We start from the raw sequence: 27,554 nt of genomic DNA on the forward strand, positions 1-27,554 counted from the left end.
CAAGCATTTACTGGGCCAAGCGATCACGATTCTCACGATTACATTTGTTCCTTGCACAGTTTGGATTATCACCGAGATACCTCTTTGCCGTGTCTTGCTGTATGAAGTCACATCATTATTACCTGTATCACTTCTTTCCTTCTTTGTGTCTATTCCTTTTCATACATGTGTCTATGAGTAGATCTTCACTAGCCACTCTAAAAGTGGCGCAGAATGCACAAACATATACATAAGCACAGAAACGCCGTCCTTCCACCTCTATACGCAGACTAAATACTCTACGGCAGATCTTGCAAGAACTTCACAACAGCTGGAATATCCTTAGTCAACAAACTCAACCAACAGATAAACATGAATAGTACACGTACCTTGCCTGAAAGCCTCTGGATTCTCCGAGATCAGCCAGTGACCTGCCTCAACGTCCGCTACCTCAGCATTGGGGAAGAACTTCTTGATGGCAGGAACCGTGTCATCGCTGACGTACTTGCTCTTCGTGCCTCTGACGAAGAGCGTCGGCCCATCATAAGTGACGGAGCCCGGTTCGCGGAAGGGGAAGTCAGCCATGGCGGGAATAGCCGGTCCCAGAACCGACAGAGGGATACGGAATTTCATCTTCTGACTATCTTCCGCGCGGACCAGGTTGGTCAAGAGAAATTGACGGATGGGAAGAGCCTGTGCAATTGGTGTGAGTCTGGTGCTTTGATCCATGACCCGCTCTGAGCGCAAAAGGGATAAACTTACATCCTCGTATTCCTTTAGGATCTTGTCGGCATCCGACTGCTTGGTGACTCCTTGCGCCTCGACCTCCTGCATGCCTCGCACGTACTTTCCGAAGTCACTCTTCAGAGCAGCATTGACAGGAGCATTGTCGACGGGTATGAGGGCCGAAACTAGATCTGACGATTGCAAAGCGACTGTCATTGCAGTTTTTGCTCCCCTGTTTCCAGGAAGAGTTGAGTATGGCCCGACCTCGCTAACAGTTCTGGAGAAGAGACATACATGGAATGACCAATCAGGACACACTTGGCCAGATCGTGCTGGTGGATGAATTTCTCCACATCTTCGGCCATGACGGAATAGTTGTGCTCTTTGTGATGGAATGAGTGCCCATGATTTCGCAAATCCTGAAGATCATCAGTGATTCCGTCTTCCACCCTTAAGATGCACTGAGACTGAGACACAGACCAGAGTGAAGACCCGTCGTTTGAGGTCACGTGCAAGAACTCTGTGAGCGCCAGTCAATCGGTTGATCACAGAAGGGTCAGAGGCTGCTCTTACTTGCTGATACTTCTGTTGTTCTGTTTCGAGCCGAAGAGACCGTGCAAGAAGATAATCGGATTTCGGCTGGCTTGTTCCTTTTCTGGGCCGAAAACCTGATACGAGAGCTCTGACCCAAGCACACGAGACGTCGAGAACGCTCGGATGCTGGGCGCAACCCTCATTTGTATCCTTGCGAACGACATTGCGGAATGTTGATGAGCCTGAAAGGTTGTATAGAACACTGGCCCGTCTTCGCAGGCCGCCGACTCCGAGAAAATCGATGACTAAGCCGATACCTTCGGATCGTTCCAGAAAAGGAAAGAGAATGAAGATGGTGATGTACGGAGTACTGCTGCTATGTGCTTCCAAGACATTTTTGTAATTTTGACTAGCCTAAAGCAACCCATCTATTGTTAGTCTTGTACACCAAGCAATGGTGTGTTCAAAGTCAATTTCCATACCTCCCAGCTGAGTCAATGTTTTTTCGCTCTGTGGAATATCTTCGTATTCCAACTCTTATTTCCACAAGATCAAGGTCAACCGCCGCGCCCAGGGTAATAATACGAACATCCTCCACCAGAGAATACGGTAAAGATTGCTGTAAGCAGATTAGTCTGTCTCAAATGTCAAATGCAAGATTCTGACTTGTCCTTGATGACTGCTGTGACTCTGACTATTACCGCTACACTGGTGGACTTTGGTTGTTTGAGGGTCAGCAGCTTGCGGCTCGCTATGTTCGGTTCAACATAACCTCATTGCTGGCGATAATAAAGAGGCAGCTGAGGCGTGGGCTTCAGCATGGCCTTTCAACAAGGGTTGCCACCGATCATTCATCCCGGCAGATATCTCATGAGAGTCAGTCAATTACCTATTAGTTAATGTCACAAGGACTATATCTAAAAGAAGACATCATTCTTACTCTGCTCTGCTTGGGTCTTCTATATAGACTAGCAGTGTGATGGGCTGTAACTGTGCCTACAGCCGGAAAAGAAGGGAAAAGAAAAATCGACACTAGCCTGGGGAATACAAAAGACGTCGCTAAACAAGGCAGTGACTCCATAATCAGGAACTGGCCAGGATACCAACCAACTCCTTCCATTCTCTCTGACACAAGTGGGAGCTGGAGGCTGCAGAGAAGACATATCTTGATTGTTACATGGCCTGAGCTATACAAGAGGCTCAAGAGCTTACGCTATAAATGAGCCTACACTATACGGGAGCCCATCATCCTCAAGACGCAGCGAGCGGAGCGAGCGCTAGCTGGCTTATAATTTTATATAGCTTCAAGGTATTGAGCAAATGAATCCTTCTAACTAACAAAGACCTGTACTCTATCATTTTGTCTAACCTACCTCACTATATGTGCAGCTAACCAGGACTATAATATACATAAAGACGATATCTGGAATCTTAATGAGACAGACTTCGTAACGGGACTCTGCTCTATTTCTAAAGTTAGTACTGCAGTAGAGTGTAATGAGTAACCATGCAGAGTTATTATGAATACGTCATAATCATTGAGATATTATTATACTTAAAGTAATCAACAAGCTGCTTGGTTTTAGGAAACTAAGCTTGCTAAAGACTAGTATATTGTTCCTTTGATCTGCTCCCACGAGATAGACCATTGTCTGTTATGCCTACGCTGGCATACATCTGAATGAAGCTCCACAGTCGAGACCCAATCGCACCAGGAGATTCCAATCGAGTCCGGTGCAATAAGAACATCTCAGACTCTGGCCGCCAGTTTTGCTCTATTGCCTGGGAGGCTCATGGTTTCCTGTTGTTGATCGTAACTATGTCAATTCGAAAAGCTACTGATACATATATCTATGTATGCACATACATATATATCTCTGTCTGCTGGGCGACCTACTTATGCCGCTTAGCAGCTGCAGATATTGTTGAGATACTATACCACTAGGCTGATGAGCACGCAGTCCGGACGACCTTTTTGGTCCTAGCGGGATTAGTTGTGATCAATATCAGAGGTGGAACTCCATGACCCTAAGGAGCTCTGCAAATTCCTTAGGTTCCAGGGACTAGAGGAAAGCTAAATAATTCCGCACCATATGGCCCTGGCAAACCGCAACAGTTCTTGCCGGGTGAACACCACATCATGTTCGCCGGGCGGGTTAGTACGGCCAACAAGTCGACTGAATTGGAAAACAAGGGCAGGGGGCCCTTGATAAGTTGGTGTATTGGCTGAGAAATTCATCTCGACCTCGTCGTCCTCTTTCCTGGCCCCAAGTGTCGGGATAGCGCCACGCGCGCGGGTACATGGCCCGGGGGCGGGGGAAGGAGGCCTTCGCTCAGGAACCCAAGTCTCGACCTTGACGGTCCTTCGACTGGGACAGATCCAGACAAGAATGACGAGTTGAACTTCGCCTTTGGAGTGGTTGATCCACCAGCTCGCGTCCCCACGGAGACGTTCTAAGGACTTTGACATTCCCCCCTCGACCACCCAGATGGGCCAAGATGCAACCTGAGATCTAACATTCAAGTTCTTGTACGCCGAGTCGACCTCCTTAGATGAGCCCCCGCTTCCATGGTATGTGGTTGACTGAACAGGATAACTTCCGCAGGGGCAATCCCCATCCTTCTCAGACGGAAAAAGATTTCATGGCCTATTATTGCGTGGGCCTTCTCGTGGGCTTCGGAGGGTACCTTCACTATGAGAGTCTCGATATCAGCGAAATAGGTGAAGCGTGCACGTTTGGCTCCAAGGGTGTGCCGGCGGCTCTCGATGTATTCGAAAAGTTGTGGTGTAACGCCATTGAATGATAGGTATGAGTCTTCGGTGCTTCCGTCCCTGAGCGCCTTAACCCTGTTCTCTATCGCTGACTTGAAGTCTCGTGGTTTCCCTATTGGGGCAGGAGGGTAGATATCGGTGAGTGCAAGCTGCGCCGAGGAGAGAGACTCCATTTCTGGACCTTCGGGAGCTAGGGGTTCTCCTGCTCACAGCTCCCTAGGCAGCGGAGTTGTCTCCCGTATAGAGGGAATACATGACTAGCATGAGATAAGCAACAGTGAGAATGACGTCAGTCTTATAGAGTCCTTACCTGGGCACTGTTGATGCCGAAGTCTAATAAACTCAAGGTAGAGATGCAGAGGATCATCTTGGACCGTTGAAGAGCTTGGAGACGCTCGCTAGATGGAGTTGAGAGGATGATGGAGTGGGAGAAAGAATGGAGACAAGAATGGTTTTATATAATAGAGAGCTCAGTCAGGGTGGGTCATGGCAAATCTCATTATTCACAGTCTCTAGTTTTTGAAAGTGAATATTCTGATCAGTGATCGTATGTTTCCTGAATAGGTAACTACTCTTAGGGAACTTTAATACGACCCAACAATCTAGTCGTTTGTCAATACGATTATCTTTTACCTACTCTTACATAGACCTTTAATGTAGCCAAGTTACTAATGGTATAATGTTATCTGAATCACTTCCAACCAGATATAGACACAATGAATTTACTAGAGACATAACCTGTAAGCCCTCATATCTTGAAATTGGTCAGCATTGAAGCAGTATCGAGTGCAGCATCAGATTGATTCAGTAAGGCATTGAAAACCGATGAACAATCGTCTATTGGTAGCTTTTGAATGCTAAGCATTACAAGAAATACAGGCCGGCTAACGCTCACTCAGCTCGCTGTGGTTTATTACAGGAAATATATACAAGAACAGACATAATCATAGTCGATGGCGTTGGTTTCAAATGGTCGGTCGTCGAAAGAGAAGCTCAGAATCCGTAATCTAGGCATCCAGAAGCGGTGGCACCTTCTCGCACAGATATTCGACAATGGCATCGGGGCCTCGTTCAACTTGGAGACCGGTAGGAATGGCATGCAGCTTGATACCGGGCTTGATTTCTCTGGCGAGCTCGTGGATTTGGCGGGCTTCCTCAGCCGTCCACATGGAGGCGCTGAACTATAGTAGGGAAAAAAAAAAAATATTAGGTCTGAAATCACAGCCTTCATGAAACGCCGTCAGGAAGTAATATGCAAAATGTGGAACGGAACATATGAGATGCATGATAAACGGCATACCAGAACGTCAGGCATATGCTCCTTCACCTTAGGAGCAACCTCCTCGATTTCTATATTGATGAAACATTCAGCACTCCTGGACCCTGATTATGCTCAGCAACAAGACGCTCTTACTCTCGCAGTTGTCCACATGAATGATGATATATCGGTCCTTGAGGGTATCGGCAACACGTCCGATAAGACGCTTGGCTCTCTCGGGAGCAGTGTTGACAGTAACAAGACGGAAAGGGCCCTTAGGGCTGGCCATTCTGACGGTTGATTCGAGATGAATTGACGAATGAAATTTCGATCTAAGATATCGAAACAGGTGCCTTCTTGCGAGCAGCGATTTCCCCAGCTCTTTAAACGGGGACAAGTCTTCAATACTCGGAGATAACCATCCCTGTTTGTCTACCGTAGTAGTTTTATCCGCATTGCCCCTCGGGAATGTTGACATCCCCACAATCCAACGTGGGGATCTCTGGGGCCCGGTGGACTCGGGGTTGAGAACGATCCAATTACGTTGCGGTATCTAAACTCATTCAGTGCGATAAAAGGAACATTTGGCCTTTGCAGCTGAGTTTAGAGTCGAACAGCATTTTCTCTGCTCCAGAGTCCATCTCCCACTTTGCTGAAGGTGCCCCTCCTCCAACTTCCCCGCCTTTGCTGTTATCGGCCCGACTCCGAGTCCTCAGCAATAATGCATCCGCACCGGTGTCGGGGTAGAAATGTCCTGTGAGGGGCTTTCATAATGAAGGATGGATCTCACAAGATACGCTGAGCTGGGCTTCTACCTGAATGATTCTTGCGATACCCCCTCTAAATCCGTCTAACCTCATCTCTACGCCCGACGACCATGTCTAAAATTGCCTCCACCTTTTCGCGTACGTTCTATCCACGCATCTTGAGCTTTCTCCAATGCAACCATGTTAACACTATATAGGCCTTGTGCGCTTTATCCCCAGATCTAACCCTGCTAAGATCTTGATAGGTGAGCCAGTAGATCCGCAGGTGGATGTTGGTTTGGCTGTCTACCAGGGCAAGAATGTCTCTGTACGACCATTCACCGGCACATCTGTTCTCAACCCAGGCCAGAAGACAGAGACAACAGAGATAATTGAGCGGATCCTTTCTCCTTTGGCGCAGAGCGAGGTTGGATCCATTCGATGCATTGGGTTGAATGTGAGTCGCAAACTCTTGCTTTAGATGTAGCTGGGTGCTGACCGTTTGCGAATTCCTTCTTCATTAGTATGTGTCGCACGCTGCGGAGATGAAGCTGACTATTCCCGATGTGCCAACTCTCTTTCTGAAGCCGTCCACCGCGCTTGCGGACCCATGGCCGGCACCGACTGTTCTTCCCAAGATCACACAGGTCGACAACACGGGCGATTACGAGTCGGAAATGGTCATTGTCATTGGCCGTGATGCGAAGGATGTCAGCGAGGCAGAGGCTCTGGACTACGTTCTTGGTTATACCGCCGCCAATGATGTTTCCAGCCGGACATCACAGATGAACCAAAGCCAATGGTCTTTCTCTAAAGGCTTTGATACCTCCTGCCCCATTGGTAGCTATCCCGTCTGTTTAACTCTCCATGGAAGAGTTGTGCTAACTATGTCGTTCCCGATATTAGGACCTGTCCTTGTTTCCTCGTCTCTTATCCCCGATGCCAGCAAGCTTCACATCCGCGGCTTGAAGAATGGCCGAGTCATGCAGGACTGCCCTCTGACGTATGAGCGCACCGATCTACGGACCCACTGCTTGTCCCCACGCTGACTCTTGCTCCAATAGTGATTTGATCTTCAGTGTCCCTCAACTCGTTAGCTTCTTGTCGCAGGGAACAACTTTGCCTGCCGGTACCATTATCTTGACCGGTACTCCTCCCGGAGTCGGAGCGGCCAAGAACCCGAAGGAGTTCTTGACGGCAGGTGATGAGTTTGCTGTTGAACTACTCCCTCATATCGGAACTTTGATCACGAAGATCGAGCACCAGGAATGATTGGGAGAATGTGTTCGTTGGAATCGTCGATGACCAGAGGATTGTACATACTACTACCCGCATGGTATTCTTATCACAAAACGAGAAAGAAGCTGAGCAAAAGGCCAATAGCATCGATCCGCAGTCCTTTGAATGATTGGATAATGCTAGGTACATCATGTGCGTATTTAGAAATGCATAGTAACATCAAGATATCTAGATCTTGTTTCGATAAAATGTTGTTATACCTCTCCCACGTATCCCCACAGGCCCAGACCGTCGCCGAACTACTTGTCTCCACACACCACGCGTCCATCCATTCATTGCCAGCACTCACTAATGCCACACACCACTAAAGCCAAGCACTGTAGCCGACAAACCAAAAAGAGTAATCATCGCCAGCTTGACGATACAGAACAGATTATATCCTCGTTGTGGGATTATTTCATAGCAGCGCTTTCGCGATTAGCGACCTGAGACCTGTTATGAGTGACCATTCGAGAGGAATTCGCATCGGCAGTTTATTTCTGCTGCTCTCAGACTCTCGCGTGGGTATATCTTTATCCCGCGCGGAGTTAAGCTTGTCCGAATTGTGGATATCCGGGGAGGACTTTTAACTTTGGCATACTCCCCAGTGTAGTGCTGTGTGCCTGAGGTGTCAACAATATCATTTTCATAGTTCGGTGGAGGTGGTTAAGCTCCACGATTATGCCAGGAGAACTGGCGCCAGGCTTCATACATCTAATACTACTGATTGAGAAATGAGATTGTCGCTTTAATAAAGGCTGTCTTCGTGTAGATGAGCCGAGTACAGTAAAATTTTGACAATCCCGGCCTCCGAACCGACGGTCGGGCAGCCGTGAAAAGTCCACAAGCGGTGGTCTGCTTGACTTCCCCGATGGTCTGATATCGGCCTGTCATTCGGGAAGGGGGGTCAGCTAACATGAAACCCTTCCGGAGTATATAAATGTTTACGATGGGGCTACGTGGGCTTTCTCTCCCTTTCGCGCCTTTCGGTGATTTTCTTTAATGATTGTTCTCTCATTCTCTTCTCCGATTGATCCATTCGCCATGCTCAACCTCAATAGATACCCGTCCCAGTCTATCATCTGTTCTGTTCTAAGCCAACCTACTATTCTTCGCTCGAAGTGACGACGTTTCATGACGAGAAAGTCCAGGAAAGTCCTTCATCACTGGCTGGGACGCCATTTCTTGCCTTGCCCATGAACGATAACCGTCGGGATGATGCTGGCTACCACAATCAGTGCACAGCCGACTCCAGCACTGGCAGCGACCCCAACATTCTCGAACATAGCTGGAAACCTGTCACGCCATCAGTCCTTGCACAACGGCCCCGGTGAAAACGCAACTTACCAGAACGGCCCAAGAAATCCCCAAATCTGCCGGACGAACGTGATGAAGACGCCAACACTTCCGGCTTCTTCAGGATAACAGTCGACGGCGAACGTGATGAGCACCGTGGTCACTACCTGGTTGCCAGCGGCGCCAATGGCAATGCCGATGATAGGAGCAACTTCCCAGTGGTTTCCGGACAATTGGGTACATACAAGGAAGACAATGAGACCGACAATGGATAGGATATACCCAATATAGCTGAGCCACAAGCGGTATTCCGGCTCAGGCCTTTTACGAGCCCTGCGCTCTCGCTGTCTCATCCACAGATCAGACATCCTGCCACCAAGTTGCTCTCCCAGTACCGATCCAATGATGGGTCCAAGGAACTGCAGTCCCAGTTGTTCTGGGTTGAGGCCCCACCTGAGTTCTAAAAGCGTCGGTACCTCAACGGTGGCCAAGACATTACTTAGGCAGAAGACCATGGCATAGGCCGCAGCGGGTATGGCAATGCATGGTTGCATGATCATCGTCAAAGGCTTGACAAACTCATACCACGTAAGGGGAGTTGGGTCTATGCGTCGCAAAGAAAGGTATTCTCGTTTCCAGGCGGGCTCTTTTGGGTTTTCGTCGCCGCCGATGTAACGAGTTTCTGGCCCGAAGAAGAGGTACAGAATGAACTGACCGCCATTGATCTGTGATGAAGGTCAATAGCCGCTTGTGGACCCTGTGGTGGATTTGTCCAACTAACCATTGCCAGCACCCAGTAAATCCAAACGTAACCAGCACGGTGTGCAACGAAGCCGAAGATGAATGGGCCGCAAGGAATGCCAACTGTGACCATTAGAGTCCAGATTCCCATGTATTTGGCGCGATCCTTCTTGAAAGTGGTTTCCATCACAATAGCACTTCCGATCGCTTACACAAGAGTCAGCTCAGGCTTTCTTCATACACGCCTACACAACCCTTACCGGAAGCAGGGGAAATGAAAAAGGCTTGCAAGGCTCGACAGGCCGCGACTGATGCATAGTCGGAGCTTTTGGCACATCCTATGTTACAGACACAGCTGCAAATCAATGATAGCAAGAAGATGGGGCGACGTCCGTAACGTTGAGACAAGGGTTTCCAGAACAATGGTGCTCCGCCCAGAATCGCGATCTGAAGGGAGGTAAGGTAACTCGCTTTGTTGATGGAGACGCCAAAATCTTCAGCAATGCTGTTGGAATTTCTCATCAGCAAACTGGACCTCCATTGGGCGGCTTCAAAAGAGTATTAAGAAGGAACGTACATGCTGTAGCCTGGGATGATTCCGCTTGCAGCAAAGGTACCCATGCATGCGTGAAAAGCGACTAGGAGCAGATTCGCCATTTTCTAGCATTGTAATAGTCGATAGTCAGTATAGGCCACAAGCTGGTGCATGTTCTCCACTTTATCATGGTCAAAATACTGTCGAGGTTACAAACCTTCCACGCGGGCCAATTATAGGGGTCTGCAAGATCCATGCTTGGAATAGGATCGAGATCCAGCGTGCCATGATGCTCCATCAGGAAGTCCCGATGGGATCTGGAGAGACGAGAGGCCACTATATCGGCATATTTGGAAGGGATGCCAGCTTCTGTGCTCTCCACAAGATCGATGTCGGCCTTTGCAGGCAGAGGGGCCTCTAAAACATCATCATTCGCTCTGTGCGGCCGCAGTTCCATAGAGGCATTCATTGCTCGAACGGAGCCTTTGTTTCTCTCCAAAGACTCTGATACCGAAACCAATATATGTGTCTAGTTGTTGAATAGTCTCGCGGGTGACTTTGCCTAGTTGAACAGTTGAGACACTCGGAGTAGGGAGGGTGCTAGAATGGGGAAAGGATGAAGGATAACAAGGATGAATAATATCGAATCGTGCTAATGCCATACAGAGTGGTGTTTTCTAGCCGAAAGAATGTGGAAATCTCCACGAGTTGCTAACGGGGGAAATGACCTATCATTTGGCATTTTGACTTCCTCTCCGGGGTAATTCCATTTCTTCCCAGAGACCGGTCCAGTTGGGGAACTCTCCATGGAGTAGAAGACGCGAATTGCGGAGGACTCCCCACGGTACATCATCGAGAGGGTCGAGTAAGAAAGCCGATAATTGACAGTGCCGGTGTCAAGACGGCAATTTTGCTGGATAGTGCCGAGTGCATTGATTGGACCAGCCGTGCTCAGACATATGACCCCAGCTAGGAGGACCCGTAGCAGTCGTTTTGTGGTGTCACTCAGCCGACGGGATGGAAATGGACCCAATCCACTCGCACTGCTCGCACACATTCCCGGATACTAATCAATGCTCTCGATCAGTCAATCGACTCAAGCCTGTATCATGACTATGAGGATACTCTCTGCATGAGATAAGGCTTACAAAATGAACAATTAGCTTGCTTGCTGCTGAGGCCCCAGAAACGGCAGCTCGTCTATTTGCCGATGCGCTTTGAGTTTTTGAGGCGAAACTTGGCTCTCCATGGCTTTCTCGGCGCGATTGAGTTTGCCCCTGGGTTTGTTCCGTTCCGCTTGATTTCGAGAACTACATCGCTTGCCGAATCCTGAGCCGACGATTAAGCCATCTTCTCAAGACTGCCGAGTGGGAGGATACCAGCGTGACTTCGTTAGTACAAGACGCATAAAACGAGCGAAGTGGACTACTGCGATAATGAGAGATGACGACAAGTGAAATGAAAATTAATTTTAGTAGATGTGATCGCCCTGCAGGTCATCGGGGCGAGAGCCATGGAGAGTTGATGTAGCATCCGCTTCGAGATTAAATATTGTTGTGCTTCTACTTATCTAGTCTTAAGAGGACCATATGCTGCCTCAGGGGTGAGGCAGCATGGCCTTAAATTTGGGCTTATGCACACTCCCTGTGAACCCTATTGCCACACGTCCCCACTGCTTTAACCATCTGTACACCTCCCCGGTCCCCACGTGTGTCCGAATCGCTTCGCCCCCAGTTCCCCATCTTCATCCACTCATCCAGACAGCGGCGTTGATGATCACKATAATGTGATTTTCTCAGCACTGTCTCTAGCCAAATAGTCATTATCATCTCCCACATCGTCGGCCATGCCCACCACAGGAGCAGGGATGAAGAGCTTAGTGTGTCGAGTCTGTCAAAAGGCCTTCTCCAAGGCCGAGCATCTGAGGGTAGTTACGCTCCATTCTCACACCCTTGTGGGGACTCCGCTAATTGCATCGGTAAATAGAGGCATGAACGTTGCCGTAAGAGTTCATCTCCGCCTTGCCAGTCACACGTTACTCGATTACAAGATTGACATTTCTCTCTGCATTCTTGACGGCCCTGACCGCTGACTGTATGATGTAAAAGATACCGGATCCAAGCCGTTCGTGTGTAAAGAATGTCGTCGACCATTCGCCCGCCAAGATGCTCTCACGCGCCATGAAAAGCTTCATACTCGGACAACAAGCTCAACTCCCACAATCAAAGTTAACCAAGGGGAAAATGCTATACATCTACATTCCCAGACTACTGGCCCAGATGCCCTTCCCTGGGATACCACAAGAGCTGCAACAGAGTGTGCGGCACCCATCTCTACATCTAGTCACACATGGAACGCCCCTCCATCTGAGCCGCAGTCTGGACTCCAGCAGGCTGCCTCAGATCTCGACTTCACCTTGATATGGCCTGACTCCGAGAATTTGTTCCATAGCATCATGTCGTCAGATACGACAGAACATTGGCAGATGCCTCTGGGAACACTTCCATTTCCTCCTGTGGTGCAGGACGTCAACACGATCAATTTCGGTTCTCCCAACTCCTTTGATGACCGGAGTTCCTCAATAGGCACGATTCCCTCAGGTGGTAGTCACCAAGCTGTGAGGGATGTGACGGAAATGGTGACCAGCTCAGTAGGTATTCGGGCGGATTTTTCTCTCACTTGCTGATTTTTCTGCAGTCCTCGAGTGTGACAGCGGCCATCAAGGCAACCTCAATCACATCAGTCTTTCTCGATGAATGTCTGCATATGTTCTTTGTGAGGTTCATTCCCACCTTTCCGATCTTGCACCGGGCGACCTTTGTGTTTCGCGAGTGCACTCACCCTCTTCTGCTGAACGCAATGGCGCTTGGCTCTTTGTATCTCGGGCCTAAGGATTCAGTTGCAAAGGTAGCATGGCAACCCATTCTTATTTCTCAGACAGCGCTGAACTTTATTTACAGGGTGAGGCCTTATGGCGACTGGCTCATACTGCTGTTGCTACTTCGGTAAGAATGCAATACTCTGCCATGTCCACGGCCTGAATACTGACCTTTCGCAGTGGCAATCATTAATTACACATCGCGGACCCTATGATGCTTGCAAAGGTGTTCAGCTGCTCATCACGGCGCTTCTGGGGCAGATCTATGGTGCATTGTCAAAGGTGATTATTCTTCTGCCACGTGAATTTGTTTACCGACCCCTAACATCTTGGCATTGTTTTTAGAATCGAGTGATACGTACAACAAGTCAGGTCTTCCGTTCCCTTGGCTTTTTCTGGGCAAGGCACTGTGGCATGTTAGACAGCGAACCTTTCTCTGTGGAGAACCTCCCCTTGCCCAGTTCTTCGCAAGCCGAAAAAGATCACCAATGGCGAGTCTGGGCTGCGAGAGAAATACAGCAGCGTGCTTTGCTCGCATATCACATCTTAGATGGCCTTGTGGCGCAAATGTCGGGAGACGGGGCATCTACACGACATGTCACCAATCCACTTATCCTTCCTAGCAGTGAGGCTGCGTTCGACGCCAGTAATTCTGACGAATGGTTGGCTCACATGCGGTGTCAAAAGACAGAACAGCCGTCGTTCCGACTGGTGTTTCGCTCTTTGTTTCCTCCAATTGGCAGTTTTCGCCCGCTCGATTATCAGTTTTCTGCGTTTGCGCTTCGCGTAGTCTTAGAAGGCCTCCAGTCTCTTGTCTCAGATTCGGATGAAAGCGACCTCGCAGCGGTTGGTGTGCCTAGTCGTTCTGACGTGAGAAGAGCTCTGGCGCAGGTCCACGAAACTATCAACATGAGCATCCACCTCTCCGCTCCGGAACGACTAGAGGTCCTGTTGCGTTGGCATACCATCTGTCTCGACACCATGATCAATTCAACAGTGCTCTTTAGGCACGTTTGCTCCCGCTACGACATCTCCCAGCAAGTGTCTGGAGGGTCTCGGACACTGGGGCCTGGGTTCGACATGGTGAAGTGGGTGAACACAGAGGACGCTCGCCGCGCCTTGTTGCATGCCGTTGCCATCCAGGATATCATTGAGCAACTGCCCAGGGGTCGGGCCCATGTGATCCACATGCCGAGCTCGCTCTTTGCAGCGGCAACGATTTATGTGGTCTTTTCGCTAGCAGGCGTCGCAACCATTCACCTTCCATGCACAATTGTATGGCAGGATGCTCTTCTGTCGCTCTCTGATCTTAACCCCGGAAGCGACAGTGTCAGACGGTCGAGTTCCTCCGAGACTCGACGCTTCGTTGAACAAGGTCGGACGGACTCCCCAACTGGTATGGGTGCGGTTCGGAATTTGTTGTATGAGATGAACTCCATGCAAAAGCTGTTCCGCTGCCTCATCTCTCAGTGGGGCATCGCACACGATATGGAGGAGATTGTGGACCAATGGATCAGATTATGCCATTGAGAATAACTATGACCGATCTGTTATGACCTGTATGCATATGTGGGATGAGGAGAGGGTGGAGTTAAAGGTGCTGTGAATACCATGGATATATCGTACTTTGTGCATAAGTCATTGAACTGGGATTTGGACATTGTGATGACAAATGATCTAGGTTATAAGCTTCAGGTGTTATTCCGTCCTTTCGAGCAGGGTTTGCCGAACATGGACAAGGCAGCGAGGTAAGAGAGTGGAAAAAAGCCTTTAACCGGTTGACTTTCATTGTGTGGTCCAGCTTTCCTGCTTGGCGGGCTGTACTCCGTATAAGATGCGCTTTGTCACCATCCACGGTCACTATTGCTCTGCTTCTTGAGAGACCCGACGTGCAGGCTCCATAGTGCGTGGCATTTTGTAAGACAAAAACGGCAATCGCCCTCATCACATTCGCCATGAAGCTACCAACGTTCCCCAAGATATACAATGTCTACTTCGGCGCCATGATTGCGACTGTGGGAGGAATGCTATTCGGGTACTGTTGTATTCCCTGCTGTGTTGACCCTACTACTATCATCCCTACTAGCTAGAGATGGTTGTCTGGACACCTTTGTGGCAAGACACTCGAAGAAGTGGAGGAGATGTTTAGCAAGAACGGACCGAGGCCATGGCATACCAAGCCCGGTCACTCGAAGCTGGACCACCTGATCGACGAGGCTCGTGAAAAGGGTCTGCACGTCAAGGATGTTGGCATTAAGACCGAGACGGTAGAGAATGTCGAAAGTCGAAGGCCGCCGAGGCAGATGTCTAGACTTTGCTGTGGTCTATATACTCCGTATGATGATGGCCTTTCGCCTGCCTGCGCATGGCGAGTCGAAGGTCTTCATGCCCGATTATGGCGTGCATATGTTTAATGGCAAAGTTGCAGCGCCTGCGCCCCAGTGTAGTTCGAGGATGCAGACAAAATACAGTATTTACTTAGTAATAATAAAACTGAAGTGAAGAGTACTACTCCGTCGCTCATCTGGAAGCCTGAAATAAACGAGAGAAAGATACCTAGTCATCGATTGCACAAACTCCGCCTGTCTATATGATGTAATGCAAAAAATGAAACGCTGTGAAACAGAACAGATATGAATCATCGTAAGAAACGCTGAACAGGACAGTCATGCAATGGGTATCTCTAGCCAGTCTGGTGCGCATGGGAAGATGCAAATAGATGAACCACTGAGAGAGGACAACAGAGAAAATGCAGAGGAAAATATCAGAACACATGAACATAACATAAACATATCCACAAAACCAAATGCCGTCGGAAAGTGAAGAAAGGAGGTGAAAAAGGGCGTCATTACAACGAGCCGGATTCGTACTCGGAGTCCCAATCCAGATCCACCAGTCGATTGACAGCCTTCGTGAAAGACCGACCTAGATCCCGGTACAGATCGTAAAGGACCAGCCCGAACTGCTTGTTCGTCTGTGGCTGGTCCCGATGCTCCTCGTAGTACGGCGCGATGCCCTTGGCGAACTGCAGCCAGAGGTTGTTGACGATGCGGTCCACATTCTTCCGTGCCAGCATGGCAGCGGGCGATTCTCTCTTCTCGGAGGGTTTGTCACCGGCCGCAGGCTGAGCCTGAGGCTGGAGCTGGAGCTGGGGTGGGAGCTGGGGGTGGGGATCGAGATCCGTACGGGGACGACGCGGGGGTCGCTCCGAGGCGACGCCTTCGGCGGCATCGAGCGGCCGCTTCCTGTTGCAGGGGTTGAAGATCCCCAGGCAAGGGCCCGAGGGATCCGGTTTCGGTTTCTGGTCGGGTGCTGCTGATGGGTAACCGAAGTCGCCGTGGAGCAGGACAGCGTCGAGGGCCAACTGCCGGCTCTCATCCGGCCGGACCTTGGACAGATGGAACGCGAGATCCAGACCCTGAAGCAATCGGCCGTCCATGATCACGAATCGGTGAGGAGGCATGCCCCAGTGGGTCGGCTGGCGCTCCATTTCCTCAGGGGGAGGCAGATTCTTCGCCCACTCGTACGTCCGCTGCAGCTTGAGGGCGCGTGCGAGTTCCGCCTGCTCGAGCTCGGACTGCTGCGCCTTGTCCCTGCGCTCTTTCTCCTCTTTCTGGAGCCGCAGCTCGCACCGTCCCATCCAGTCATCAATGTCGGAGGCCAAGTCCTCGTCCATATCGCCTAGATCGGGGAGTGTCTTGTCGGCGTCAAATGCTGCCCAGTAGGTCTTTCGCTTCTCAACGTACTGCTGCATCCGCCGCCGGCATGACTGCCAGGAGTACTTCCGACCGGTGGATTTGAGGAGTAACTCTGAAATTTTCATCCAGAAGCTCTTGGGGTACTCGTGTGCGTCGTAGCGGTTCATGTACTGCTCACAGAGGCGGAAGAGAGACTTCTGCTCCGCTAGTGTCAGGCGCTTCCCCCGACCGGAAAAGTCCTGTGGCGAGCAGTCGTTGCCATCTTCGTCTGTTGGCATTGTGGTCGGCCCCGATTGATTCGGGGTAGGTAATTGAGCGGGTTCATGTATTTGTGTTGAGGGGACGACCATGGAGGGCGGTTTGGCGGGCGAGGCTGAGGGGTTGTGGTGGTGGTGATTGTGCTGAAGGTGGTGGAACGGGGATTGCGGTGTGAGGCCCGACCGATGCTGGAGGGCAGGGCTGAGCATCATTTTGTCTGTGATTTATTCTTCCTCACCCACACTTCTTCCTGTTGATTCCAGCCCAGCCGCCCGATCAAAGTGCAAGAGAAGAAAGGAAAGAAAAGAAAGAAAAGAGAAAAGAAGGAATGAAAAGGAGGAATAATAAAGGCGAGAGGCGAGGATATACGGAGTCCGGGCGGGAGAGCCGAGTGATCGGGGGCGCCGCAAACTGGGAAAATTCTCGCGAGTACTCCGTAGGACCGTAGCTCAGGTAGTATCTCGTTTAGAGTACGGACGACTAGACTACTAGTAGTAGTATTTGCCTCCTGCAAATTTTCCGGCCAAGCGTCTAAGAATAATCTCGATACCCATATTATTAAAATACTTATCGTCGGGATTTCCGCGTGGCACCGCGTCTTCGCGTCCCAGAGAACACGTGATGATCGTTGAGTGAGACACGCTGACAAAGTTAAAGAGAATGAATGTGATGAATGTCCTCGAGGTTCTATCAATAGTTGGGCAAAACCTCGAAATATGAGCAAGGTCCAGGACAAGGCAACTCCTTGCATAAAAGCAAAGATGCGGGATGATCTTATGATCCGTGGCGAGAACTCACGGTCTTGGAATTGGGCATCCGATCGTACGACAGCCATGCGTCTTGAGGTGATTGACACCTAGAATCAGTCACCGAATTTTGGGTCCGTTGACTAACAGCAACAGCAGGGAGACCCATCATTATCTCATTGATATCGTCATCATCATTCATGGTTATCAGATCTCTACCCACTCCGGATCGGAATGTCTCTGGCATAGATAGATACAATTCCTCAACTTAATCTCTGAGGATTGGTATCTTTCCCTTTCGCAAAATTTCATGCCCCTGAGTACATTCCAAGGCCTCCGTCTAGGCTCAGCGATTGTCAATCGATACGGAGACGGTACGGAGTACGGCTAAAATACTACACTCGGCTGCGATCCACTCCATACCTATCTGGTCCATGCATTCCCCTTTCCGAGCGCAGATCTAGTTCGTCCGCAGAGCTCAACTGCTGAGGACATCGAGGGGTTCAATGCTATTTTGCCTAGGCATTAAACTTGATGTTCACGGCGCTAGCAGAGTCGCTTTGATTAGCCAAGCCCATTATCTTCGATGAATTGGTCTCCAATAGACCCCTGTCTACACACCTGTCTCGGTCATTTCCAGCGCAGCAGTTCCTCGGAATACTAATATTGGTAGACTGAGAAAAGGAGGATGGTCAATCTTGCTTTGCAGTTCTAATCATTAAATGCTGGAATTCTCAGCCTTGATCGCTGACATAGCCAGCACTGGATCTACTCTGGAGCCTCAGACTGCTGAAACAATACGTACTACCTGGAGACACCTCTAGTCATTGAATCTCCCCCGCTTCTAGGCAGTTGTTGTCTTGCTTGTACCCATGGAAGCGGAACCCTCTTCCTCCCCGTTACTGGAAGCGGTCTCTGCCGTCTTCCAGGATGAAGAAAACCCCCACCGGTTCCTGGCCAGTATCTCCCAGGAATGGACTACGCAGCAGTACGTTTAGCGGACTTGTGCCGTGATGAACGATCCCAGCAGCTCAGAGGCTGACTAGAACAGCTCCGTACTAGGAGGCTTCCTGCACGCGTTGATGCTGTCCGCCGCGAAGAAGTTCATCGTTGCGGAGCTCGGCGATGGACGGTTTCCCGACCCCGTGCATGCATTCGTGCAGTTCCTGAGCATGGTTCCTCCTGGTCCCGTCTCGATCACCTGCAAACTCTTGCGCGTTTCCTCACGGCAGTGTGTGGTGAACGTGGAACTGGTACGCTCTCACACTGCGCTGTGGAAGAAGCCGGAACTTCCAGCTACTGTCGGAATCTTCACATATGGTGACCTATCCAAGGAAAGTGGCCTGTCGCAGGCAAGCGACCCTGCTTTGAGGATCCCTGCTCCTCCGCGTGAGACCGAGTGCGTCACCATCGATGACCCAGTGGTCGATGCGACTCCCGTCACGCGGAAACTGCACTGGGTAGCGCCGAGGTCCGCAAACGGGCTCTGGGGTCATCGACTGGGAGGGCATCACCGTGAGGTCTGGTTGTCCTTCCGCGATGGGTCGAAGATCTCCGACTTTCTGCATCTAGCCTTGCTGTCAGATACGGTGAGCCCACAGGAAAATCAACAAACCGTTGCTGAAAGCTAATTAACCGCCTCGAACAGCCCCTTCAGCCTGCCGCAACCCACCAACCAGGCTTCTACAACCGTTACGCGCTGTCCACGCTCTGCATTTCCGTCGAGTTCAAGCGACGGCCCGACCCGTCCACGCAGTGGGTGATGATCCGGTCGAACTCGCACATGGTGTCCAATGGCCGCTATGATGTAAACCTTCAGATCCTGGCGGAGAACGGCGATATCCTGGCTCTCAGCAACCATGTCCTGTATATATCAGAGCTTCGTTCACAAAAGAGGTCTAAGATGTAGCCAGGAATTCTTTGGCTTGGGCGCAGATTTGTCCGTCTCACCTTTTACCTTCGTTCTAATTGTCAAGCTACATATATAATATCACAGGCTACAGGAAGAGCCTACTATCCAGCACGAACAAGCCACCACTGTCCTGATTACTGCAGTCCAGATATCACACGGACCTCTCCGAGACTATCTATTCACTTGTCTTTTGTGTAGGACCCTCCTTACAGCATGGTCTTTATTGGGAAATGGACATAGGGCTTAGGGCTAGGGCCAACTTTCCTAAATGAAGCACAAGTACAACCAAGAACAGACCTGAAACATCATACTGAGGGCCAGACTTTTCTTCTAGACTAATGCATGCGCAGACCGGAAAAAAGTACGATGACACTATGACTCCTCCGTGTTGTGACATGTCACATCTTGCCCTGCTCCCGCCCACCTAGTGTACCCTCATCCCGCATAGTACAGTTCTAGTCTTCCATCCCTCTAATTCAGCTCGTATTTCTCCCTTTCTCTTCTTGCTACTTGACTTTGGACTCCGATCAGCCGCTCCAACCGCTATCCAGTCAATAATACTCAAGCAGCCCCACCATAAATATCATCCATGTCGTACCCCCCATGACCGTGGAAGTACAAACCCGCCATATCGAACTCGTCATGTTCAATAGCAGGCACTTCGATATCCCCGCCACCAACATGACCGATCCCCCGACCTTCCTGCTTGACAGCACCGCCAAAGGCAGACGAGAAGCTCTCGGCGGCATCCTCCATCTTCATCGAGGCAAATGAAGCAGACGAGCCGGTGGGCGTACTCGCACCCGTCAGATCATGCACAACCGCCGAATGACCCACAAGCCCAGTGAGTATCTCAGCAGCCTCGTTTTTCACCTTCTTGTCTTCCTCGGAGAGCCCGTCGTCGAGGAAGATCGCCTCCATGAATGACATGCCGTTGCCGTTGTTGTTGCTGCCACCTCTGCCCTGGCCCCGTTTAGTCGGGGTCGAGAGCACCTGGCTGACGGTGCTCTTTCTACTTCTCCCGGTGGAAGAAGAGGGTTTCGTGATGCCGCTGCGTGGTCCGCGCGGGGTCCGGGGCGTGACGCTGCTACTGCTTGTGGTGCCGTTCCGGCCGCGCGGTAGCTCGGTGATGCCCCTGCTCAGAGCGTCGGCTTTGACTTCGTCCGCCATTTTGCGGTAGCGGCGAAAGCGGCCCTCGATGGCGTCGTAGGTGGCTCCCTGGCCGAAGAGGGTGGCCATTGCTTGGTATTCGAGCTGTGGGAGAGTGAGCCTGGTGTTTGTGTTTGGGATGAGGAGGTAGGAACCTTTAGGCCTGGGTGAGCTGCGATGAGCACCGCGATCAGACGGTCGGTGGACTCGTTGGCTTTCCAATTGACCATTTTGTATGGATTTTTGGAGGAGATTCGGGGGTTGGTAGTGGTACTTGTATTTAAGGGGTGACTGGAAGAACTAGCGGTGCGAATTGCTTGGATTTAGGTAAAGTAGATGGCATGGATGTAGCCCAGGAACATTTATAGGGATTTTGAGAGAATTGTGTTTCTGGAGATGGCAATGTGTAGTGGTAAGAATTACAAAAGAGACCTAATGTTCGAGTAGTCAGCCACAGACTTCACTCTGACTTATATGCATACCGACTGGAAGGTTAGAGAAAAGGGGATAATTACAACACAGAACACTGGGAATCTCTGTCAAAACTTCCAGGTTGTAGGAAAGATGCAGATTAGAGAAAGTCTATGAATGTCGAGGTCGAGTACAGGTACAAGTAGAAGTGAATCATCAGAGCACTATGCAGGTAGTAAGGAGGGGAAAGAGTAATTGACATAAACTTATACATACAGTCTTTAAACTCACAAGAAAAAGGATAAAACCCCTACAATCTGCCTTGGATGTTGTAGTCCTCGAGACTTTGTGAATGCGCGTTGGTAACACATCCTTGAACTTAAACCAATGGCGATCCGCAACAATTGACCAAACACAAGGGCAGGAAGAAAGCATCAGACATCCGATGCAGATAATCTAACGCCATCACCCATACTAGATGCTTGGATAGTTGATAGATCCATCAGACAGACAAAATGCAGGAACATCCTGGACAGCGATGATGCAAAGGTGGAAGGATTGTGGCGATGACTTGTAGATTTGAGGACTCGGGCTGGATTGTATCCCTACACCGCTCATCTGCTGTAAGAAACTAAAGTGATAGATGGATGATGTTAAAACCATTGTATAAGTGATCTGGTTGGAATACAGCAGATTGTGGAAGATGACAACTCTAGCATACAAAATAGGTGCGAGGGGTGTGGGCTGCTCCCGCAGACTGTCACCCTTCTAGAGTTTTAGATGAGCGAATTACAACAACACCAGTGAGATGTGGATGATCTTGTACTTAGATCCTTGAGGTATTCACTGCCAGAGCTATACAATCACACCCATAGAGAGACAGAGAAGGCTGAGACCTGCTTCTTCCTCTTCCTCTCCTCTCAGTACTCCTCCGCAACACATCCCCTCGCCTCTTTACCTTCTTTACTCTTCTCATCTTGACCTGCCTTGATATCTACTTTCGCCACCTCTACCAGCATTCTCCTTACTCACTCCTACTCTTCATATCTCCTGCATTTCTTGATCATACCTTCCAGCTACTTACTTGCCCTCTTATTTCACTCTGCCAAACATACTCAACCTCATCAACAACAAACATGCCGATGCGCTGGACCCCCGAAAACGATCAGCTTGTGAGTACACTCCCTCACTATGGAAACCAAGACTGACACCATGACTCAAACACAAGCTTTTGCTGAAAATTCTTGAGACCCATGACCTTTCCGTCGATACAAACAAGGTTGCTTCGGCCTGGCGTAAGTTCCATGATTCAAGTCCTCTATTCTAAACATTATACATGACAACCACTAACACTAAACAGCCGGTATTGATGAAAACGAAAAGCCAACTCCTCGTGCCATAAGGGAGCGCCTTGTTAAGATGCGACAAATTGTCAAAGCTTCTGGCAGTGATGGTTTTACCATTGGTAGCAAGACGGGAAGCGAGACGTCTACTCCCAAGAAGGCCAAAAAAACCGCTACCCCTGTCAAGACTCCCGGATCTAAGCGCAAGCGCGGTGGAAAAGCCGGTGCCGTTGCTGACGCAAACGACAACATCAACGCTCTCAAGAACGAGGAGAATGCCATCAGTCCGGTCAAGATGGAAACCGGCGACGACGAGATCGACACACCTACCAAGAAGAAGCCTCTCCACCCGACTCTTTCAGGAAACCAGGGACAGGTCCAGAGTGGCTTCGTGAAGACCGAGGGATCTGATGAGTCTGTCTTTGGCATTCTGGACACTCCTACCAAGCGTTCCCGCAAGGCAAGCATTCTTCCCGCTGGTATGGTCAGCTACGAGGGCGACGACCAGGGAGAGGATGATCCTGAGAGCTCTGCTTCCGAGTTCCTTCCTGACGAGGCGGGTGTGAAAATGGAAGACATGGATATGATGAACTTTGCTTGATTTGATGCTGATGGGCTGGCTGGATTTCTGGTTCTTGTACCTGGGAGTTGGTCGCTGGGTTGGAAATTGCGAAGGTAGCAAAGTCTACTTGTTCTTCCTGTATTTAAGGTTGTGACAAGCACGCAATGTAATCTGTCATTATTATTGCCAAATGCCGCAGGCCAGTAGTTCTTACAGTACTGCGTTAGTAAATGCAAAAGGACACCGTCACGGAACCCAGCTACGAGGGCACAGTCCACAGACTGGCAAGATACGCCTATACAATGTTGCATGAGTCCAGGACCTACAGCAAAGACGCAGTATCTCAACTTAACATTTCAATTCCCAGGTCGTATTCCAGATAACGAGTCTCCTAAGAAGCCAGTGCCACAGGTACTGTCTAAAGACTAGGTTCGCCCCCATGAACCATAAATCCCAGCTACAAAACCAGAACACAACGCACCAACACAGGCAAGAGGCAACCCTCATAATAAGGGAACTGATACATGGAAGTAAACCAGGCAAGCTCAAGCGCTGTCGACAGCACAACCGTTCTCCTCTTTCTTGGCTTTCTTAGGACTGGCCTCGTCCTTGCTCACAGCGTCACCGTTGGTATCCTTCTTTGGGCGGCCGCGCTTACGCTTCTCTGGAGTAGCAGGAGTAGAAGAATCGCCGTCAGCAGAAGCGGCAGCTCCGGCATCCTTAAGCTTTCTAATTCTGTGCTGGATCGCGTAGACAGTACAGTCTATTGTCAAGTCGTGTCAGCAATCTCCCTCCTGAATAGCGTCTGTACGTATGATATAACTTGTGTAAATACTCACCAGGGCCCATATATTTGGCAAGTGCTTCGTAGTCGGGCTTGACGTTGCTGGTCGCGATGATGCCAAGGAGAAGCTGTTCTGATCAGTCTTGGTGTTCTTTAAGCTTGTCAAAATGCGGCGCACCTTTGCATCAGCTTCGTGGCCCCAGGTCATAGGCATGATGTTTGATTATTCAGGAGGTTTATGAAAACAAGAAGGCTCGTGAAGTAAGGTTGAGGGGAATCAAAGTGAAGTTTGATTGAACGACCGATCGACGATGTGGAATATGTAGAGTAATAGGAGCTCTTGAGAGACGACACCTGGATGTAGAGTAAAAGGAAGATGGTGCTGTGAGAAGAAGAGGAGAGAGGAGTTTAAAAGAGCTGGGCTGTTTATCTGTGTTGCTCCAGCTGTGGCTAGCGAGGACCTGAAGCGGAACCGGCCTAAGTAAGCTATTATTGACCTTGAACAGTAACACAGGGGCCTTATTCATGCAGATGATGCCTCCACCGGACTTAAAAGTAGTTGCCCTTTACAAGCTGAAGGTCGACTTAGAGTGTCGAGAGGGCACAGTGGGGAAGCCAGATGGCGATACAACAAGACATAAGCCTTAAGCTAGAGGCTGGCTTGTTTTCTTTCTACTTCGCACTATAAGCAAATGTGAAGAGCTCTGGGGACGATGCCCTCAATTCACATTCAAAAACACTCTTAGAGAACTAAGTATCTGGAGATGTCAAAAAACTTACTCAACCACTATCTAGCGCACTCGAATATAAATTTGTTGTATGCTTCAGGATGGTAGGATGAGAAGTAGTCATCGTATAATAACTCTTCTCTGGCTTTCTTCCGCGTCTTCAAATCGTCGAATTGCCTGAATACTCGACCGAGGGTGATATAGAGCTCTGCATAAGCGAGTCTACGCAATGTCAGCGTGACAACAATCGCGATTCAAATATGATTCAAGTCAATACGCACTGCATCCCAACACATTGCCGCGGGCCCTTGCCAAACGAGAAGAGGTGCTTTTCGAGGGCGTTGTGTGTGGCAGGGTCCTGCCAGCGTGTCGGATCAAACTTCTCTGCGTTCGGAAAAAAGTCCTCGTTTCGATGCAACATCCACGAGCTCATGCTGACGGTAGTCTATATCGATCAGTATCACCAACCAAGAAAAGGATACATCTGTTATACCCCTTCTGGGACATGGTAGCCATGGAACTCGGCACCAGGCTTGGGAACGGTTCGTGGAAGTCGGCCGACGACACCGAATGACAACCTGGGTTGTGTAAGTGGACTTCTCATACTACGGTGGGATGTGCTTACCGAAGTCCCTCCTTGATCACTGCAGTCTGCGGAATTTAGTTCATCATGCTTAAAGCCCGACGGTAGTATGGGTGCAACCTACCAAATAGGGCAATTTCTCAAGGGTCACAAGGTCCATTTTCGCTTCAGGGTCAGAAATCTTCTCTCTCAGCTCTGCTGTCAAACGTTCATATATCTCTGGATTGCTGACGACATTATATGCTGCAATTGTCAATGCGTTACCTGTTGTATCAGCAGCGGCGGCAATGAAAATATAGGCATCTTCACTGAGTTGCTCGACAGTAGGCACTTTGTATTCTTCCGTGTCGTCTGGTCGAAGTAGTTGATGGAAGACTGTCTTTCGTGAGACTTTATCACCATTTTCCACTGCCTCCTTGACCTTCAAGATCTGGTGCATGCAACGCTGAACAGAATGCAAATCAATCCTGACCACCGATCAAAATGGGCCATGAGCAGGTGCTTCTTACCTCACGTAACAGCATCATTCTTGTCAGTGACTTGCTCACCAATTTGGCGAGCCAGAATGGAGTCTGAATAGCCAGATCTCGCACAGAAGGAAATTCCTGGAAGAACCACACCATAGGGCCTATGTCACGAAGCATCTTGGATATCTCAACGCCAAAGTTCTCCTTGTCCAAGCAGTCATAACAATCATCGAACGCATAGTCAGTGAGGACGTCAAGGGAAACTGCCCGAAATCCGTAATGCAGGTCAATATAACCCGTAGACTCGAACGCCGATCGCATCCGAGTTATCAACTTCTGTGCCTTTTCTTGTACGACGTCTTCTAGCTCGAAGACCATTTTGCGCGAAAAGAAAGGATTCAAAGCTGCTCGTCTGACCCGATGGAGGTCATTATCGGGAATGGCCAATATGGAATTATCTAAACCAAACGCACGGTAGAAGGCCGGGCTTTTGCCAAACCGAGATCCAAGATAGTAGATCTTGTCAACATCTTCTGGGTCGCTGAGGTGGATCTCGTCGGGTGTGATACGTACTATTGGGCCTAATATTGGTGATTAGCAAGAGATATCGTCCATGATGAGGGGATTTGCTTGCCATATCTTTGATGGAGCTTCTCGATCTGCAGATAAAGCCTTCCGCCATGTGCATTGTACCAAAAGGAGTAAAAGAAGAACGCTCTTGCGAGAAGAGGTCCTGGGACCTTCGCCAACGGATGGAAGAACAATCGGTAGATGATAACCCAGACGCCCCGCACCACGGTTACAGCGACAAGGAAGGCTACGATGTACCATGTGATAAACATATTAAAGAACGTAGCAGCAATATCGACTCTAGTGCCTAATTTGAGTAATCTCGGAAAAAGAAAAGAAGCAGAATGGTTGAAGAACGAAAAAGTGAGCAGTTACAATTGCATCATCAATCAAAACCCCGCTGTAGATCGTCGTACGTAGCAATGCATGCGAGTCAGTAAGACTGATGACTATACCCTGGGCATAGAATCATGCGCGGAAACAGACGTTGCATGAGATTGTCAGAGTGTTCACTGGAGTCGACCAATAGCCATCGGCCTCAAGCATCACTGTCAACCAACCACCCCAGAGCTACTGAATCACGGGTATATGTTCCGTCGATTGGTGCTCAGAATTGCAGCCTCCCTCTACTTTCTGGTTGTCGTGGGAAAGGTCACGAGGAGGAATAAGGAATTTCCTTACATCCGTTAAGGATTAATGGAGAGATCAGGAATTGAAAAGGCAACGTTGAGAGTCGACTGGGTTTGCTTGAAGGACTTCATCCCCATAATCAGCTGACTTGGACTCAAACTGCGCATTGGCAAACCACATTGTAATACCTTGGCCAGGCTCACCACAGCACAAAGCCTTGCAATACTCTGCCTTGGATTCATATGCTGTGAATCGACTTCTGAGACCTCGGACTTCTCGAGTACCAACAACATTCTACGGAAAAATGCCTGGGTATGGCGGTTTTCAGACTTCACTGTGTTCTCGCTCTCGATAATTTGGACTTGTAGCGATACCTCAACCCGTCTTTTGTCAAGCAAGCCTCAGCGGACGGAACACTACCGTTACATAGCACAGGGAAAGTGATGCAGAAGATCGAATGCTGCGGCATACAAAGATTTTGTCGAGAGTATGTTTAGTCCTTATCGCGGGTATCCATCATTTCTCTGGACTTATTTCGGAGCAGACTATTTGCTTCAGTGGCAGCCGCATGGAAGGAGCCATATTACCATCCCTGCTACCACCACCGCATGCATATCCCTGTAAGTCGGGAAAATCCGTTGTAAAGTCAACGAATTAACAGTCGGCAGCAACATCAGCCCTACAGACTTTACCTACACTCAGATCCTCATCCCGTTCTGATTTGCTGCGTACAACAGTCGACACGACAATATGAGACGGCAAAAAGCGAACCACAGCACAATAACCTCATAAGTGACATGCATGCCGCAATCTGGCATGATGGGTTTGCCCCTCCTCGTTGACTGATTTTCTTAGGGAAAATCAGAAGAGCGGGGTCTCAATGAACAGAATCAGTACCCCTCAGGGTCCACCGCTAAAGTGGCCGCCAAGCGCCTCGATAGCAGCACACAGGTGGAGACAACCCTCAGC

The 27,554-nt window shown here is 49.6% G+C and overlaps 12 protein-coding genes across 12 annotated transcripts; 4 read left to right on the plus strand and 8 right to left on the minus strand.

The window, feature by feature from the left end:
* Positions 1 to 278: 278 nt before the first annotated feature.
* Asppvi_003567 (putative alpha/beta hydrolase) lies at positions 279 to 1,463 on the minus strand (the record flags this gene model as incomplete). The annotated part of the gene is made up of 6 exons (XM_043299528.1): positions 279 to 310; positions 369 to 672; positions 742 to 937; positions 1,000 to 1,124; positions 1,186 to 1,225; positions 1,279 to 1,463. 6 exons carry the CDS (start codon positions 1,461 to 1,463, stop codon positions 279 to 281), a joined length of 882 nt encoding a protein of 293 aa, XP_043155463.1.
* Positions 1,464 to 3,313: 1,850 nt separating this feature from the next.
* On the minus strand, positions 3,314 to 4,185 carry Asppvi_003568 (uncharacterized protein; the record flags this gene model as incomplete). The annotated part of the gene is made up of 2 exons (XM_043299529.1): positions 3,314 to 3,803; positions 3,830 to 4,185. 2 exons carry the CDS (start codon positions 4,183 to 4,185, stop codon positions 3,314 to 3,316), a joined length of 846 nt encoding a protein of 281 aa, XP_043155464.1.
* An 834-nt stretch (positions 4,186 to 5,019) lies between these two features.
* Positions 5,020 to 5,559, minus strand: Asppvi_003569 (uncharacterized protein; the record flags this gene model as incomplete). The annotated part of the gene is made up of 3 exons (XM_043299530.1): positions 5,020 to 5,193; positions 5,313 to 5,362; positions 5,427 to 5,559. 3 exons carry the CDS (start codon positions 5,557 to 5,559, stop codon positions 5,020 to 5,022), a joined length of 357 nt encoding a protein of 118 aa, XP_043155465.1.
* A 588-nt stretch (positions 5,560 to 6,147) lies between these two features.
* On the plus strand, positions 6,148 to 7,288 carry Asppvi_003570 (fumarylacetoacetate hydrolase family protein; the record flags this gene model as incomplete). The annotated part of the gene is made up of 5 exons (XM_043299531.1): positions 6,148 to 6,175; positions 6,235 to 6,473; positions 6,541 to 6,856; positions 6,923 to 7,019; positions 7,081 to 7,288. The coding sequence occupies 5 exons, from the start codon at positions 6,148 to 6,150 to the stop codon at positions 7,286 to 7,288; spliced, it is 888 nt and encodes a 295-aa protein (XP_043155466.1).
* A 1,169-nt stretch (positions 7,289 to 8,457) lies between these two features.
* On the minus strand, positions 8,458 to 10,335 carry Asppvi_003571 (putative MFS transporter; the record flags this gene model as incomplete). The annotated part of the gene is made up of 6 exons (XM_043299532.1): positions 8,458 to 8,590; positions 8,642 to 9,315; positions 9,372 to 9,538; positions 9,592 to 9,836; positions 9,909 to 9,991; positions 10,084 to 10,335. 6 exons carry the CDS (start codon positions 10,333 to 10,335, stop codon positions 8,458 to 8,460), a joined length of 1,554 nt encoding a protein of 517 aa, XP_043155467.1.
* A 1,986-nt stretch (positions 10,336 to 12,321) lies between these two features.
* On the plus strand, positions 12,322 to 14,274 carry Asppvi_003572 (C2H2 type zinc finger domain protein; the record flags this gene model as incomplete). The annotated part of the gene is made up of 5 exons (XM_043299533.1): positions 12,322 to 12,516; positions 12,564 to 12,773; positions 12,827 to 12,871; positions 12,925 to 13,026; positions 13,090 to 14,274. 5 exons carry the CDS (start codon positions 12,322 to 12,324, stop codon positions 14,272 to 14,274), a joined length of 1,737 nt encoding a protein of 578 aa, XP_043155468.1.
* A 1,318-nt stretch (positions 14,275 to 15,592) lies between these two features.
* On the minus strand, positions 15,593 to 16,912 carry Asppvi_003573 (uncharacterized protein; the record flags this gene model as incomplete). The annotated part of the gene is made up of 1 exon (XM_043299534.1): positions 15,593 to 16,912. The coding sequence occupies one exon, from the start codon at positions 16,910 to 16,912 to the stop codon at positions 15,593 to 15,595; it is 1,320 nt and encodes a 439-aa protein (XP_043155469.1).
* Positions 16,913 to 18,318: 1,406 nt separating this feature from the next.
* On the plus strand, positions 18,319 to 19,355 carry Asppvi_003574 (thioesterase family protein; the record flags this gene model as incomplete). Its single annotated transcript, XM_043299535.1, has 3 exons — positions 18,319 to 18,434; positions 18,498 to 19,035; positions 19,095 to 19,355. 3 exons carry the CDS (start codon positions 18,319 to 18,321, stop codon positions 19,353 to 19,355), a joined length of 915 nt encoding a protein of 304 aa, XP_043155470.1.
* A 564-nt stretch (positions 19,356 to 19,919) lies between these two features.
* On the minus strand, positions 19,920 to 20,737 carry Asppvi_003575 (uncharacterized protein; the record flags this gene model as incomplete). Its single annotated transcript, XM_043299536.1, has 2 exons — positions 19,920 to 20,612; positions 20,663 to 20,737. 2 exons carry the CDS (start codon positions 20,735 to 20,737, stop codon positions 19,920 to 19,922), a joined length of 768 nt encoding a protein of 255 aa, XP_043155471.1.
* Positions 20,738 to 22,054: 1,317 nt separating this feature from the next.
* Positions 22,055 to 22,862, plus strand: Asppvi_003576 (uncharacterized protein; the record flags this gene model as incomplete). The annotated part of the gene is made up of 3 exons (XM_043299537.1): positions 22,055 to 22,090; positions 22,147 to 22,213; positions 22,279 to 22,862. The coding sequence occupies 3 exons, from the start codon at positions 22,055 to 22,057 to the stop codon at positions 22,860 to 22,862; spliced, it is 687 nt and encodes a 228-aa protein (XP_043155472.1).
* A 506-nt stretch (positions 22,863 to 23,368) lies between these two features.
* Positions 23,369 to 23,821, minus strand: Asppvi_003577 (uncharacterized protein; the record flags this gene model as incomplete). The annotated part of the gene is made up of 3 exons (XM_043299538.1): positions 23,369 to 23,586; positions 23,663 to 23,735; positions 23,786 to 23,821. The coding sequence occupies 3 exons, from the start codon at positions 23,819 to 23,821 to the stop codon at positions 23,369 to 23,371; spliced, it is 327 nt and encodes a 108-aa protein (XP_043155473.1).
* Positions 23,822 to 24,394: 573 nt separating this feature from the next.
* Positions 24,395 to 25,763, minus strand: Asppvi_003578 (cytochrome P450; the record flags this gene model as incomplete). Its single annotated transcript, XM_043299539.1, has 6 exons — positions 24,395 to 24,557; positions 24,617 to 24,780; positions 24,829 to 24,913; positions 24,961 to 24,986; positions 25,043 to 25,363; positions 25,428 to 25,763. 6 exons carry the CDS (start codon positions 25,761 to 25,763, stop codon positions 24,395 to 24,397), a joined length of 1,095 nt encoding a protein of 364 aa, XP_043155474.1.
* Positions 25,764 to 27,554: the final 1,791 nt, after the last annotated feature.

The sequence above is a fragment of the Aspergillus pseudoviridinutans genome (assembly GCF_018340605.1).
Source record: "Aspergillus pseudoviridinutans IFM 55266 DNA, scaffold_2, whole genome shotgun sequence".
Lineage (NCBI taxonomy): Eukaryota > Fungi > Ascomycota > Eurotiomycetes > Eurotiales > Aspergillaceae > Aspergillus > Aspergillus pseudoviridinutans.